The 17,042-nt window shown below is 45.3% G+C and overlaps 2 protein-coding genes across 13 annotated transcripts in view; one reads left to right on the top strand and one right to left on the bottom strand.

Moving 5' to 3' along the window:
• The window catches only part of caska (calcium/calmodulin-dependent serine protein kinase a), a 146,713-nt gene that overhangs the window by 62,237 nt on the left and 67,434 nt on the right, over positions 1–17,042 (bottom strand). For all 12 annotated transcript variants that reach the window (XM_061723248.1, XM_061723249.1, XM_061723253.1 and 9 more), the window contains exons 4-5: positions 14,493–14,570; positions 14,327–14,399 (exon numbers count right to left, since the gene is read on the bottom strand). In XM_061723248.1, the coding sequence (XP_061579232.1) occupies positions 14,327–14,399; positions 14,493–14,570 (151 nt within the window). The remainder of the gene's footprint in view (positions 1–14,326; positions 14,400–14,492; positions 14,571–17,042) is intronic.
• Positions 1,894–4,467, top strand: LOC133446354 (probable G-protein coupled receptor 82). Its single transcript, XM_061724369.1, has 3 exons — positions 1,894–2,697; positions 3,859–3,996; positions 4,079–4,467. Exons 1-3 carry the CDS (start codon positions 1,894–1,896, stop codon positions 4,319–4,321), a joined length of 1,185 nt encoding a protein of 394 aa, XP_061580353.1. The 3' UTR covers positions 4,322–4,467.

Genomic DNA, 17,042 nt, shown 5'->3' with positions numbered 1-17,042 from the left:
TATCAATTGTAACAGCTTGCTTGTGTTTCATTCACACAAATTGTGCTGTTCATTAAAAAGTGGGGAAAAAAATACTTATGTACATTTTCTGATTTCATTTGCAACGAAGACATCGTCGGTTTAAAACCTCCAGTTACCTAACACTGACAGCAGGAGCCTGTGATTTCTGCTCGTTACAGCAGTGGACCCCAAGATGCAACCAGACAGACAGATGAACGGTGACGGCAGTGAGGAATAATGTGTTGATCAAACAAACCCGCAGTTTAACTGTTGGGTGTGCTAAAAGGCAAATTTGTGAGATATTTAAAAGAAATAAACTCATTAGAAGCTTACATGCAGGAACATTAAGTTTAACTCCCTCAGTCTTCATACATTACTAATAGATCATGTCCACGTGATATTGTTGCACTGACATAGTGATGATGTGAACAGAATGAGTTAAATTGCGTTTGTCAGATAAGCTATTTCTGCTCTCTAACTCTGACGCTGGCTGTCCATGGTGCCCAAAACGGATGTGTTTGCGTAAAGGCGCATTGACTGAATTGATCAAGACGTTGTTAAAGTGTAGTGTTCATAGTTACGTTAGCAGGATGTGAGTGAGACTGCATTTGAAAGAGTTCAAATTTTCTTGACCACACAGATAAGCTACATAGCAAACTTCTGTGATGAGTATTTGCTGGGCGTGTTGATTGATACTCTAGTTAAGTTCTGTGACTCGTAACCTTGCCATACCTTAGCTTTGACTGAATTGACGCCCCTGTAGATCACCACATCTGGTCATTAATTCAAATTCATTCAAATTCAAATTAGTCAATATTAATGCAAATTCCTCAAATGCCTAAATTGTGATCTGAAACATCTGTAAGCGGATTAAAGAAGACCCAAATCAACTTTTAACTTCTCTACGCCCAAAAAAGGTTTCCAGATGGTTACTTCCCGTTTTTCTGCTGCAGCCATGCTGCACATCAACATAGACTTAAAGGGGACCTATTATGGCATCTAATACCTATTTTAAACAGGCCTTGAATGTTTTAAAAACCAGTTTTGGTTGTTTTTGCTAAATAAATTAGAAATTCAGTCTTTGAGCCATGTCTTTATCTTCCCATTCTCTAACCTCCTTATCTATGTGGGATTCTGAGTGGGCGGGGCTATGATAATGAGGCTCCGTGCTGATTGGCTGCCTGAATGACGCGATACATCGCTACTAAAGCAGCTAAAGAAGCTCCGGCCGGTGGAGTTACACCGTGTCATCACTGCATGCGATGCGAGCGAGCGTCAAAATCAATTCCATTGCTTTATTTTCTATTGGACTGTCCTAACTGGCCGCAGCGCGCCGTTTTGACCTGAACATTTGTCGGATGCGCTTCTATTTTCTTCCTGCTGCTCGCGTTGAAAGCCGGTTGAAAGCGCTGTAGGAAATGGTCACAGATGAGGAACGGCTGATCCAGTTAGTTGAAATGAGAAGTTATCTTTATGATACCTCCTCATTTCACTACAAAAACCTCAATAAAGTGGCAGCTGCTGGAGGGAGATGGAAAGAGAGCGTCCGATGTCACGCAGTGCTACGTGATAGTCGGACGCTCGCATTCAGTTAGGACACGGTGGTTGTTGTGGGCGTGGTTTGCATTTTGGTTACGTAACGAAAATGCGCAGATTCTGAACGGCTCGTAGATCCACATCACACTAATGGATCATCCGGGCGGCTGTACAGACACTGCAGAATTTGGTTGCTTTCCTCCTTCTCTGAGTTGGCAGGCTGAGGGGAGACCACGTTATATATGTTAAAGACAGAGAAAACATGTTTTTCATAATAGGTCCCCTTTAACTTGCTTTTATCAAACATTTTCTAAAAAAGAAGAAAGCTGAACTAACGTTTGTGTTCCTCCAGGTCAAATGGAAGGACCTCTGACCTCTACTCCACCTGCTACCACCTCCTACTCCCTCTGCCCCAGCGCTGCCACCCTCTACCTCCTCCCGTCGGTCTACACCTTCCTCTTCCTCACCGCTCTCCCGGGGAACGCGCTGTCTCTGTGGGTGTTCCTGCGCCGCATCCCCACCATCTCCCCCATCCACATCTACCTGTCCCACCTGAGCGCCTCCAACCTGCTGCTGTCCCTCACCGCGCCCTTCCTGGCGGGCTACTACGCCCGGGGCTCCGTCTGGGCTCCGGGCGACGCCCTGTGCCAGACGGTGCTGCACGGCGTCACCCCCGTCCTTCACATCAACCTCTACATCAGCATGCTGATCCTCACGTGGGTGGCGCTCAGCCGCTTCGCTGCGCTGATCCGGAACACCCACGCCCCCCGGCCCAGCGCCTGCGCCACCCTGCTGCCTCGCGGCTTCTTCACGCGCCTCACGCGCGCCTCCTTCGCCAACACCGTGTGCGCCAGCATGTGGCTAGTGTCGGTCGGGGGAGTGGTTCCGGCCACGGTTTACTACTCGGTGATGGAGGCCGCTGGGGCCGGGCCCGCGGGGGGCTGTGTGGAGGTGTGCTCCAGCCCCGCCGTCGAGCTGGGGGGCCGGCAGACGGCCACCGTGGCGGTGCCCGTCATAACGCTCTTCTTCCTCTTCTACCTGCTGGTGCTGCTGTCCTACGTGACGGTGCTGCGGCATCTCCGCCGCTCCCGTCGCAACACCACCGTCTCCACCTCGCAGAGCCTCCTGACCAAGGTCTTCAGGAACATCGTGGTCATCCTGGTGATTGTGTGACTAACGGCACTTTTCCACTAGTACTATACTCAGCTCTACTCAACTCAGTTCGACTCCGCCTGGTTTCTTTTCCATAACAATTCAGTACCTGTAGCAGAAGTGGGCGGGTTGGAGCGAAGCTGCTCCGACGTATTTGATTGCGTGATCTAAATGAAGAAAACACTAAAAATGTAGAACATGGAGATGATATACAGGACATACAGAAAATTATAATATTGTGATAAAGTTCTTTATTTTCTGTAATTAAAAAAAACAAAAATGTCATACATTCTGGATTCATTACAAATCAACTGAAATATTGGAAGCCTTTTATTATTTTAATATTGCTGATTATGGTTTACAGTTTAAGATTCTCAGAATATTCAAATTTTTTTAGATAGGATATTTGAGTTTTCTTAAGCTGTAAGCCATGATCAGCAATATTAAAATAATAAAAGGCTTGCAATATTTCAGTTGATTTGTAATGAATCCAGAATGTATGACATTTTTGCATTACAGAAAATAAAGGACTTAATTACAATATTCTAATTTTCTGAGACAGTCCTGTATGTGCTGCTGGGTCTGTGACTTGTGTTCGATATCACACAGTTAAAAGTTAAAAAATGAGAGTGAGAGAAGCTTCAAGCGGCGACGCTTTTTAATTTTTTTTTAGTTTGTCTCGGCACTGCTGAAAAGTCAGTTGGAGCCGCGAGCAGCTATGAAGAGACAGAGCTCTTGGTAGATCTGGTCGTTCCTTATCTCCCGTCTAGATCCCTTTTTAATTCTCTCCTCAGCCACCAGGTTTATTATCTGCACCTCAGAGTTGGATCACCAAACGCTGTCATTGCTGGTCGAATAAAATGAACAAGAAGCCGCTGTCAGAGTCGCTCTTTGGCTGATTTCCGCCTCCTGACTCAGACGTCTGACTCCAACCCCTCGACCAATCGGTGGCCTGTAGTGTGATGATGTCAGATACAGCCGCTTAGAACTTCGTAGTTACAGAAAAAGTATCTACTCGGCAAGGGTAGACCCCTAGTGGGAAAGCAGCAAAGCGAGTGGAGGCGAGCCGAGCCGGACTGAGTACGTACTAGTGGAAAAGCGCCATAACTCTCAGGTCAAAAACACAGTTTTCCAGTGGACTGTTGCTCATTTTTAACCGTCTCTACGCAGGTTGTGATCTCGGTGTGTCTGCTCCCGTATCACATCTTCAAACCCATCTTCATCACTCTGGCTCATGATGAAGCTGGGCTGCCGCACAGCGCCGCCCCGGACTTCTGCACTTGTCATCCCCTCTCCGCTTTAATCGAGGTGACCCCCGCGCCCCGACAGGCCGACCCTCCGAGGTGGTGGCCGACTGCGTGACGACTCTCTCTCTCTCCTCTCTTTCTAGATAAAGAACTGCTTGCTTCTCCTCGCCACTCTGAGAAGCTCAACCGACCCGGTGATGTACTTCCTGCTGGACGGGACCTTCCGCACTCACGCTCTCAGGCTTTTAAGTTGCAAGCAGGAACCGTCAAGATTTCAGACTACGTTTTGGTCACTGACAGGAAGTTTCAATCCGAGGTCGGAGGAGCAGAGGGAAGCAAACGTGTCCACCGTAGATGTGGACGCCACACATGGAAATGTTTCGTGATTCATGTTATCCAATCTTTTACCCTGGAGCCCCCCTACTTATTATCCCTACAACAAAAAAACTAAACAACTTCAGCAAAATGAGACATTTTGAGACTTTTTAAACTTATCTTGCACTTTATATTTATTTTACTTATCTTGCACTTATATTAAGAGAACCTGCGATGAAGCACATGTAATTTCATTGTTATGAAATATAAACGATGACAAATAAAGAATCTTGAATCTTGAAAAATTAGTAAATCTGTACAAACGATGCAAAAAAACTGAAAGCTGTTGTAGCTCCTCTTTTCTAACTTTGTTCTTTTTTCTAACTCTGTACTCTACTTGATTCTCGTCTGTGTGCTGCATTGCGCCTGGTTCAGGAACCTGCACCCACTTGTTGGCTCTGATGTACAGTAAACTGTGATGAACTTTAACTGCAGACGCTGCTCGGCTGTTTGCACCCTGATGGATTGTGGTCAGCGAAGCGTTCCTTGTGCCTCTCTGATAATGCGGTGCGTTACTGTTACTGTAATCATTTGTCTGAAGCTAAATGTCAACAAGCACGGCCCGCGTTGATGCTTTGAACAACTCTGCAAACTCATCTCACCGCTGTAAGGTTTCGCTTCTGCATGAGGGTGGGCTCACAGCTTTGAGGAACAACCTGATGTGTGGGCTCCTCCTGTTTCTGCTGTTGTGGGTCCACTAACTCTGCACTGTGTGACAGGAGTCTCTGCAAAGCCTGAGGCATTTTAAAACAGCACAAAAGGACTTTTGTTCATGTTAAAATATCTATTTCAAATTCAGTAGCTATCGGTCTTCCGTCCCGCCAGACGAAGTAACTTTGGACTCCCGTCCCGTTCCGGAGGGACAGCTGTGCAGCGTTTTCTGGCCCCATGTCACAAATCAATAACAATGAAGCTAGCTATAGCGGACACCGCGGCCAATAAGACTCAGGAAAGTCATTACCGAGGAGAAAATTAAAGAGACTGAGCAACAGGCCAAAGTAAGGCAACTCTTTAACGGGGCTGTAAAGGAAACTCGCACACCTGAAAACACACACCTCCACTAAGATCTGAAGAGGTTCCCTTGTGCTGAGAAGTGCTGACTAGTTTTTCTCTTCTTTAATAAAACTCCACCGATTTTCATGAAGGCAGATTCCAGATTTCTGAGAACTAAATTGAACTGCAAACCACTTTTTTTGTTAGTTTCAACTGAATTCTCAACAATAAAAAAAGACCAACAACTTTTAAAGTTTCTTCAAAACTAAAACAGCTTATCTCTTCTTTTTCCATCTGTTGTGCTTCAAGTTCCTCGGCAGCAGTATTTGCTCAAAATCAAGGAGAATAGGAATTACAGCGCATCCTCATTACATGGTCTTCATCTTTTCACTCTTCCCAGAAACAAAGGAGCATCAGAACAGTAAAAACATGTTACTCACAAACCTTGACATTACAATTAAGTGGTATATTTGTGGTTTTTGAACAAAAACAGGTGAACTGGGTATTAAAACTGGGCAGTTGCATGGACATGTCGCCGACATCAGACGTCCAAAATGTCGTTGTGAGAGTGATTCTTGCACGAGGACGGGATTTGTGTCTCAGGTTTCAAACCGCTGAAACATCTTTCTTCAAATACAGAAAGTCTCAGTTGTTTTTGCAGGACCAGGAATTCCACCATTTTCCTTGTAAAATGGCTTTACTTAGATTATTGCTGATACCGGTGAAAGCCGCCAGGATTGGGCTGGATCGACTGAGTTGTCTCAAACATTTGTTTTATTGATCCTCCGGGGGTTTGTTTTTCACCTTAAAAGGTTTTCCAAATTGCTTTAGGAATTCCGGACAATATGGTGCAGATAGAGTGCTTTCTCTCTAAAAGACATGCTTGTGCATGATGTTTTTGCACAAGTTACTGACTTTAAGGGGGGGGGTGGTGTATTTATTTATTCATTTTCCCCAGTGCCTGCCAATCAGAACCATTTACGTGAAGAGCGGCTCGATGCCTGTCAGCTGCCGAACAGTTGATGCATCTTTGCTTTTCATTTCTGTTGCTTGCACAGCTTGAAAGCCAACGTGAGAAAGAGAAACCACCAAAGGAGATAAACTCCCTGCAAATGTCCTGCTGTGGTTGCGGCCATTATTCTGTTGTGATCACAGCCCTGTGGGGGCCGAGGGATAAAAAGCTGCAACAGTTGAGGTATCGGTGGACCAGCAGGAAAATAAATATACGTATATGGTATTTATGGAATAGTAGCCAACTGCTGCAGCAAAAACAACAATGGTTCTCAACAAGTGTCAGCGTGGTGTGATTATTTTAGTGAACGTGGAGGTGTTTGTAGAGCACCTGCCAAGTGCATCAAGTAGATATTAATATTTGATATACATTTGTCACAAAGCTTGTGGAGTAATTTTGTAAATTATAAATGACTTATATTATAAAAGACTTCCGAGTGTATGCTGGCGTGTTGGAGGTGAGCGCCTAAGTGCACGTAGTCCCAGTAGACGCCGTGTTCCCCGGGGTCTGGAGGCTCCAGGTGGCCGTCTGGAGACTCCACGTCCCCCCCTGCCTCCACCGCCTCGGTACTGGGGGGTCTGGAAAGAGGAAGGGCCTAGTATACGTCTCCGTAAACTCCTCAGTTGTTGGTGTATGCAATAAACTTGTATTTGCTACAAGTGAAGGCTTTGAGATGCTAGATGATGAGTTTCTATCCTGCGGCAGAAGCGAGTTGGTCTCTGCAACCGTCCATAAAGAACCGTCCTTCCTCGACTCCAACACCAGGGAGGATAGTTATTAAAACCGTTTCTCAACAACACAAGTTGGGGAAGAACAAGGGAAAGGAAACATGGAGCGCTGCCAGTGCCACAGAAAGTTGTTAAAAAACCTCATTAAAAAGTAGCGGCCTGCCTCTTTGCGCGGTGTTAAGCACCGTGTGTCAGTGAAGTTAATCATCTCCACCTTGTTAGGTGAGCTTCAGCAATATCTCCACAAGCGTCTCTGGATCTTTAAGTTGTTCACACATAATGACATGATGGGTGCAGACTGACCAATATGCCGCTAACCAGTTGGTGAGCTATGTGACAGTTTCTGAGGTTTTAAGTGAAATCAACTCCTCACTTGAATCTTCTGGTTTCTAAATGAACCAGCACCAAAAGTAAAGCTGTTACTGTTGTTATTACTGGAATACCTGCAGAAACGATTATTATTCTGACTCTGTGTGCACGTACTGATATATGAGACCTCAGAACTGGGGATTAAAAGCGAGGTGTGCTCGCTGGACCATGCACACATCACGTGGACGGCTGAGGGCAGCAGCTGAAGCTTCAGTTACTCAGTTTGCAACCAAATATCAAAACAACAGACCCCTCTGCACACGAGAGCAACATCTAGAGCCAATATCCAACTCAGCACAATACTGTTGCTCTATAAATGCCAACTTCTGATGGACAAAGTTAATGTGCTCGCCTCCTTAACTAATTTACAAAGCCTTTTGTTTGGACTGTGAAGATCGGGTGAGTTTTAATATCTCCCACATCAGCCTTCCACAGGAGGCTCCTTTACTACTTGTTTTGCTTCCTCAGCTACCTTTTCTTATTCTCCTTGGACCCCTGTACAACACCAGTAAACCTCCAACTGCTCCTGCCACAACATGCAGCAGCATCCAATCACAGCATGGGACTGGATGCAGCAAACCAACACGAGGAACCAGCAACAAACAGCTCACTGCTAATGCACAGATCCTGGACATGGACAGGACCCACAAGAACTGGGTGGCATCACCAGCCTCACACAGGCCACTGCAAGGCAGGCCCCACGGCTCGTCACTCTCTTCCTCTCTGCTTCTCCTATGCCTGCATGCATCTCATCTCCTCTCTTAGCTACATCTCCTGCCCCTCGCTCATCCTGCCATTATCACACATGGCCATTCCCTGATTGTCGGTGAGATTAGTGCGGTTTTCTATGACTACAGCTGCTGCAGCTCTATCTCCCTGCTGGATCTCCTCAAGTTGTCGGCCTCTGGGCAGTAAACGTAGCACCTCTTTAAGGTACAGGTCATTCAAGTTTAAAAGAGAAATCTACACCTAACGATAGATCACGATTAGTTCAGCTTTTAAAATTTAAAACTTCTCTCTCAGGTAAACGTGCTCTGACTTTTAAAACACATCAGATGGGTGTTTAACGTTGTGAAGCTCCTACTGAAAACCCAGGTGTTGCTGACAGGTGGCTGCTGTGACGGCGTATAAACAGCCCCTAGCTTAACGTTTCCACAGATTCCTCAGCGTCAAAGTCTTTTCATCCCTTGCGTCTTGCACTTGCGTGCGTAGTGACAGAAGAAAACTGATATTTGCAAGAATAAGCAAAGGTGTTAAGCCACATCGTTTCCCCTGGTTTAACAGCACCTCTGGCAGCTCGCTGAGGCTGTATTTGGCTGAATAATTGAGAAGGTTACTCGCATCCGTCTCCCAATTGTTGAGCATCATTGCAGCTGCCACGGGCCGGCATAAGAGCCCATCACTCACGCTGATGCGTGCACGGAGCATGCACGGAGCATGCACGGAGCATGCACGGAGCATGCGCCGACCCGCGCGCGTTTGCATGACCGTCTGTGTTTAATCTTGCGTTGGTTTGCAAGGCATGCAGGCACCTCTCTGGGGACGACATTAGTTCCAGTGGCTGTCCACAAACACACCAACAAACACACAATGACTTGCTATTTTTTGCTTGAGCAAAACCTTCGCAGACACAATAGAGCATCGCTGCAGACTCATTTGGGATGAAAACGGCTGCCAACTCACAATCAGCCAAGAGGATCTTAAAAATGCATCAACAGACCAAAAAAAAAAAAAAAAGACTCACTGTGTAAGATCTAGTCGTATAAAAACATTCAAAGATGAAATAAGCATAAAAGGTTTCAGTAAACCTTTTGCACACAGATAGTTATGAGTTTGTAAAACATGATCTGGATGCTCAGCGTTCTGCAACTCACCATTGTTAACAGTTAGTGAACAACAATATATCAGCATTGTAACCATGAAAAGACACTTCTGCTCATGTTTGTGGGTGCGTCATGTCATAGGAGTGGAAGCCAGAGCGCCGCCGGCATGTAGAGCCGGACTGATTAAAACAGCACCAGATCTTGTCAGACGCATGCGAGACTGAAAAGCCACGTTGAGAGTGAGATGTGAGCAGCACCGATGTGCTCCTGTCTTCAGGCTGACTAACAGCAGAGCTGCGCTGGACGCCCGTCGTCTCCGTGTTGACTCAGCAGCAGGGAATTGGCTTTGTTTCTATGTGTGGATACGTGGATTTTTCTGATCGCTCCTGGCAAGTGAAGCAAAGCCAAGCCACCGGAAACTCACGGAAGCACCGTTGTGAGTAGGAATCCTGGGTCAGGAAACCTCACTGAAACGATCTCATGTCCAGCACCTCGGGGCTCACTGGATACCACAAACACGACAAGCACTAATGGTGCTGTGAGCCGTCCTCCGGATCCATCACACTGCCCTCCGACTGGACCTGGACCGTTTTCACTTGTCAAACAGCTGACATTAGTTATCAACAGAGAGATGCATCTCATCCGCCATCAATCCCGCCCAGAGTTATTCATATGTACAGCGTGACATTTTACAGACAAACGGTTCTGGGTTTTTTTCCAGTGCCGAGGCTCAAACTGCCATCTGCGGTGGGCAGTTGGACTTCAGATCCGGATTTTGAATGAGGTTGAAAAACCAGACAGTGAAATCTGCTGGTTTACTTTACCTGAAGTTTTCCAGCTTGCAGATAGAACCAAGTTCATCTGATCTTTAAATACGGGATCTGTTGCATTTACCACATTCTAATACCTGGTGAGGTACAAACAATGTTTTGTTTTCATCCTGAAACAGTTTAACTGAAATAAGGTGTACATTTCTTTCTTTAAAAAATCTGTCTACATAAACATTCATGGTGAGTGCCATATCCTTTAAGATGTATATCACACACACATATATACAGGACTGTCTCAGAAAATTTGAATATTGTGATTAAGTTCTTTATTTTCTGTAATGCAATTAAAAAAAACAAAAATGTCATACATTCTGGATTCATTACAAATCAACTGAAATATTGCAAGCCTTTTATTATTCTAATATTGCTGATTATGGTTTACAGTTTGAGTTTTCTTAAGCTGCAAGCCACGATCAGCAATATTAAAATAATAAAAGGCTTGCAATATTTCAGTTGATTTGTAATGAATCCAGAATGTATGACAGTTATGTTTTTTTTTTAATTGCATTACACAAAATCACAATATTCTAATTTTCACACACACACACACACACACACACACACACACACACACACACACACACACACACACACACACACACACACACACACACACACACACACACACACACACACACACACACACACACACACACACACACACACACACACACACACACACACACACACACACACACACACACAACCACACACAACCACTGAGATCTTGAACCTTTAAAGTTTAAACAACCAACTGTACTTGTGCCAGTCAATATATCAAAAGCAAAAGAAAAAAAGACAGCAATCATTGTTTGTGTGTCTTAACGGTTGAAGTCAAATATGGGTCCGATGTGGTTAAATGTGCGGCGTCCATGCTGTGAATGATGTCATAAAGACACGGACATGTGCAGGAGTTCAACATCAGTCTAAAAATACGAGTAGAGGAAGTGCCATCGGGGGAAAGCATGCTCCTATTTGTGCAAAGATTCAGTCTTCTTGCAAAGATGTTACGTCTTCTAACGCACGCCAACATGTTTGGTGTCTGATCTGACAGGTGATCCCCTCACCCGAGGAACGCAGAGATAAAAGGAATACCACGGTTGCTAACGGAGGTGTCGGCCCGCGCCGTGTTTACGGGCCCCTGCGATAGCTCGACAGCGTCGGGATCTGTGCTCCGAGACTCAACTTTCAGTTTGACTTTAACTTCAAACGCTGGATGTGTTAATATTCCCTCCAAAAAGAGAAAGTTCACCTTCACAATGTGCATCCAGAACTCACGCAGGTAAACAAATGATATCTGTTTGCAGAGCATTTGCATGAAGGCGGTGTGCAGCGGGGAGAGGGCTGAAGGCACACACACCCACAACAAACATGATTCACGAACACCAGGACTTGTATGAAACATGCATGAAAAGATGCGGCTCCTGCATACTGATCCATATTCAGCCAGGACAGCCTTGCAGAGGCGCTGCGTGTGTGTCCCTGGTGTCTCCTCTGTAAAAAGGGCGAACATCACATCTGATAAGCTCAGCCTATGCCCAAACAGTGATGGGAGGAGAGAAGCTGCAGCCGAAACGCAGCGCCTGAACCGCGCCGAGCACGCAGCCTTGAACCTTGATCACCACAAACGTAATGTCAACCTCGTCACACAAAGTGGGATAATTCGGTTCTTTGGTCAATAAATAACACCAACACTGATGACTGCATGAACAAACAGGAAAGAGGGACAACTGAAAAAAAGTATTTTAACTGTTCTGAGGTCTGTTTGTGTGTATTTGTACATGTGACTAGATGTGAGGCTGCAAGTCTGTCTGTTGGGAGGGGTAGTTGAATGAAGACAAAAAGAAATCGACCAAATCAACCGATCAATCAAGAAAGCCCTAGATTAGGTCACAGCTGGTGTGTGGGTGTTTTTACACTGCAAAAACTCAAAAACTTAACGAGAATATTTGTCTTATTTCTAGTTAAAATGTCTCATTTTTAGTCAATAAAAAATCTTGTTACACTTAAAACAAGACTCATCACTGGAAAAAACAACAATTTTCACCTGTTTCAAGTAGATTTTCCTGTTAAAATAAGTAGAAAAATCTGCCAGTGGAACAAGATTTTTTTGCTTGTAATGAGAAGAAAAATCTTGTCCCACTGGCAGATTTTTCTACTTATTTCAAGTGAAAATCTACTTGAAACAGGTGAAAATTGTTGTTTTTTCCAGTGATGAGTCTTGTTTTAAGTGTAACGAGATTTTTAGTCTTCCACCGGTGGTGGAAGACTAACATGACCCTCAGTGTTAGTGTACCAACGCAGGACCACAGGACGAGGCCAGAGTTCAGGTCTACAACCTTTATCTAATCTTTTCCTTTAAAAACATTAAACACTGCAAATGCTCACAAGTAAGAAACTGATTGTACAAAGAAACAGATTATTTACATGAAGGGATCCATTACAGGGAGGGATGCTTCACAGCTCAACCTTTACGTCCAGAAACACGGTGCATGCTGCAGACACACGCCTGCACGTCCATCACTGACACCAGACGTAAACTTGGGTCCAGCTGTCACTCTGTTTCCAGCCACAACCGGCTGCAGCCATGACTTCACAAGCGTTGATGATGTTATAGAACTGCAAGGGTTTCAAGGGTACCGCTGTGCTGAGGAAGAAGGGAGTGTCTGCTCATGTTAAACAAAAACCTCCAATCTACTCTCCACAGTGGGAGTGCTCCGACCACTGTCTTCCTCTCAGGACGTAACATTTCTGGGTTCGGCAGAGACTTTAAGGGGGTGAAAGTAGATTGAAGCAGATTTTCCACCGGAAGAAGTCGAGGTTAGATCCACAACACGCCCCTGAACTTACAGACTCACTCACGCTTGATTCTGGAGGCAGAGATTCTAACCTCAGAGATAAAGGAGCAGAAACAGCAGGAGCCTATATATACTGCAACAACAGAATCGTAAAAAGTTTTTATTCCTGCAGACTTCCAAAGTACCCAGATACTTGTAAGAGTCCACAGTCTCAATGCCTTTTCCTTGTACGTTCACCCGTGTGGTGGGGGGTGACTTCCTCCTGAATTCTAAGGCCGTCTCCTTTCTCTTGCTAGTGTCCCTTTGCAGGGCATTCGTGTCACACCAGCTTATAGGAGAGCCTCCTGTTGGATCATTACTGCAAAGATAATCATGCTTCAACTGACAATGCGTTATGTAACCCCTCTGATGCTGAGAAGCTTCTCATTATTTTTAAACATCAGAGGACACATCCCGTGGTTGTAGGAAAGACGTCAATCTGTTTCAGAAGGGTCAAATTATTAGCACCAAGCAAAGAAAACATCTACACAGATTGCTAAAACGACTAAGACTGGTTTAAGAACTGTCCAAATCATGATGAAAACTGAGAGGATAGTGAGGAGGAAATGTGGGCGGAGCCTCCCATCCTCAGTGGGGGGAACCTGACTCAGCTCTGAAAGGGAAGACATGTTGAGGCCTGGCAGACGCGCAGGTGAACGATGCCACAGGGAGCTGCAGTCAAAGCTGAAGGTGGTCCAACGGCAGAAAAGGTTTCTGAGGATTTGTTTTCGTCAGTGTCAACAGATATCAGGGGTTTGTTTCAGTCCCTGCGACGAAGAGGAATCGTCTTCATACTTTGTGGTAAACTGCAAAAACTCCAAATATTACCAGGAATATTTGTCTTATTTCTAGTTAAAATGTCTCATCTTTAGTCAAAAAATCTCATTACACTTAAAACAAGAGTCATTACCAGAAAAATAACTTGTTATTTGACAATTTTCACCCGTTTCAAGTACATTTTCACTTGAAATAAGTAGAAAACTCTGCCAGTGGGATAAGATTTATCTTCTCATTACAATCAAAAAAAAATCTTGTTCCACTGGCAGATTTTTCTACTTATTTTAAGTGAAAATGTACTTGAAACAGGTGAAAATTGTTGTTTTTTCCAGTGATGAGTCTTGTTTTAAATGTAATGAGATTTTTTTAACTAATGAGACATTTTAACTAGAAATAAGACAAGTATTCTTGTTAAGATTTTGAGTTTTTGCAGTGTAAGCTACACCCCCCTTACAACAGCACCCATCAACAGCTACCGACTTCCCTTCCTGGAGATGGTCAAAGCTTTAATTCCCCTCAACTGGTGGAGGTTTGGGTGGACCACGTGTCTTCATGAAAAGTCTCTGCCTCTGACAGCAGCAGCCATAACAAAGCTACATGTGGGCAAAGTAGCAGCTAAGTGAGAAAATGAAAGAAGTCAGTGATACCTTGACATCTCTGTGGATGATGTTGTTGTCATGGCAGTACCGCAGCGCCTCCAGGATCTGCCTCATGTAGTGACTGCGGGTAAATAAAGCAGCCTGTTACTTCTATTCCGTGTCCAGTCACCTGTAAAGACACAGCAGCAGCCGCAGGAAGGTCGGAGACACTCACCTGGCCACCGCTTCGCTGTAGACGAAGCCGGCGTCTGCCCTCTTCACGATCTCGAAACACAGATCTGCTCCGTCCATACTGACAAAGACAAGAAGAGGAGGACACACGCTGAGGAAAGGGCCGGCGTGGAGAAAAGAGCGCGGCGGGAGAAGCGGGAGGAAGGAAAGGTCATCCCATTCCTCTTCAACGACCTCGGGTTCAGGACAACCAGGTTTGGGTTGTTTTTGTGCAGATTTCAGAACAAACTGAAAATCATTGCCAGCCTGCATCACTCCCTTTTTTTGATCTCTGCTCAGTATGTTACAGATAAAGATTAAAAATATATATATTTGACTAATTTCTAGTATCTAAAAACAGAAATCTAAACTGAACAGGTTCCCTAAATCAAAATTTAGGCCAGACCTCTATCCAAGCCCGTGTGGGTTTGGTGATTTCAGTCATTTGTCAACAACATCTGTCAATGAAAAGGTGGAGCAGGTCACATTCAATCCGTGACACAGGCCGATGGTGGAAGACGGGAGCGGCGCCACACAGCACACCTTCTGTTTTCACCCACAATTCCCACACCGACGGCACCCTCCGCTCCCCCAGACCCCAATACCATCCGTGAAATACAAATGTGTCAGGTGCAGTGGAGGAAATACATCTCCTTCACATCCCAGTTCCAAGTCTAAAGGGTGAAAAAATTGATTTTTCTGCGTCGCTCCTTGTTTACTAACTCGGGCCTGACGCCTGAACGCCACATCAGGGTTACATTTGGAGTGTGATTCACACTCTCAACCAGCAACCTGGTGACCTTTCTGTATTTTAAGTTTTATTTGGTCCACAAGCTGCTTTTCATTATCTCATAAATCACAGTAAATGAAAGAGTTTTCAAATCTCTCCTACATCATGTTGTTTTTCCTGCTATTTTTTTCTCACTTTTCCCCCACAAAGCTGGACGTGAAGCAAAAATGTGACATTTTTACTTTTTAACTCAGCCTCTTTCACTTGCAGTGACCACTATCTTGATATCAGCCCGAGACCTTTTATCTGCTTCAGTCATCTTGAAGAAACACAAATCAAGAGGCTGCAGCTGCACCATTAACTTCTTTTTCAGTCAGTTGTCCAAATCTTCTAAAAATGGAGCTTGATTTCTTACAAAAGCTGTGGCTTCTAAATATTAAATGCCTCGTTCTTGTGAAACCTTTTCAACTGAAGCCAAGAGTCTACACGTCTGTTTCAAACCCACAGTGTGAATAAAGAAAGTAAAAGCTGCTGTGACACAAACAGAAACAACTGTGAATTTACAGGACGGTGTTGGTCTCAAATGTAAAACCCAGCGGAGCGCAGGAAAATACGGCCGGCTCAGGGTCAGTTTTGCTCCTAGATCCCCTCCTTCCTGCGTTGCAGTAGCTGCAGTAATACCCACTGCTGCACAGGATTTATAATCCACCTGCAGTACAAGTCACGTCCAGCCACCGCTAATCGACGTGACGCGTGAAGCCACGGCATCTGAACCGCAGCCTGATGCAGACAGGAGTATAAATGCTGGGCGGATGTAGGTCACCCATGCAGCATCAGCGGAGGACGTAGACAGCAGCATTAAACACCGTGTGAGTAAGAGGACGGTCGATATCAGCATTTAACCGGCTGGAGCACGTAGAAGGAAGAAAGTTGATGCATTTCTGAATAAACAGAGACACGGGTGCTTCGTAATAAACACACTCCTCTTCCTGAAATCACCGTGACGTCATCACCTGTGGGATAAATCCCCTCAAGTCTTTTCATAGACGCGGTATCTTTATGTGTCACATTAGGGATGCTCTCTAAAATGAGCACGTTGTTCTTTTCAGGGGGGATATCTGCATGCAGCCGGCGATATTTACAGCGTGTTCGGAGCAGGTGAGGCCCCGACGCTTTTCCATTCACCCAAATCCCTCGGGACTGATTTACATGAAAGATGCAGCTCGAGCGACGGCAGCTTCACAGCAGACGCGTCTCCCACTCAAACAACCTACAAATATACTCAAGGCAGAGATGTCAGACTTTTCTCTTTTTCTCTTTCTCAAACGCTGCTTCACGACAGTTCCTCTTTTACGATGATCAAATGTTTATATCATTTTGTGTTAGCGTGCGTGTTTTCTGCACGCTTGAACTGCACGATGGTGCCAGAAGCTAACAAGAGGTTTCCAGGCTCACACGTTCTGCCCGTTTGAATTAAAGCGGTGAGTGATATTGGAGCAAATAAAACGTGATCGCTCAGGAAATGCACACGCAGCGAGCTGCCTGCCGTGATCAGAGGCTCCGTCATTCAGCCACAGCTGATAGTGTCGCTCATAATTTGCCTCTTATTGTTCCGCCGGTCACCGTAAACCTGCTCGTCCTTCGCCGCCGAGCCTCAGTGTGGCCTCACGAAGGCTGGCGGCTGTGGGACATGGCCGTCTTGGCCACACCTCGTTATATCATCCTGCTGGATGGAGGAGAGAGAGCGACACGTGAAGCCATCTGCATTCAGCCGTTTGCTCGGTTATCTTATTTATTTCCAAACGGCCGCGGTCTAAGAGCCTC

Source organism: Cololabis saira, chromosome 6 (assembly GCF_033807715.1).
Source record: "Cololabis saira isolate AMF1-May2022 chromosome 6, fColSai1.1, whole genome shotgun sequence".
Taxonomy (NCBI): domain Eukaryota; kingdom Metazoa; phylum Chordata; class Actinopteri; order Beloniformes; family Belonidae; genus Cololabis; species Cololabis saira.
The sequence above is the reverse complement of the archived record's forward strand: the minus strand, read 5'-3'. Positions and strand labels throughout refer to the sequence as shown.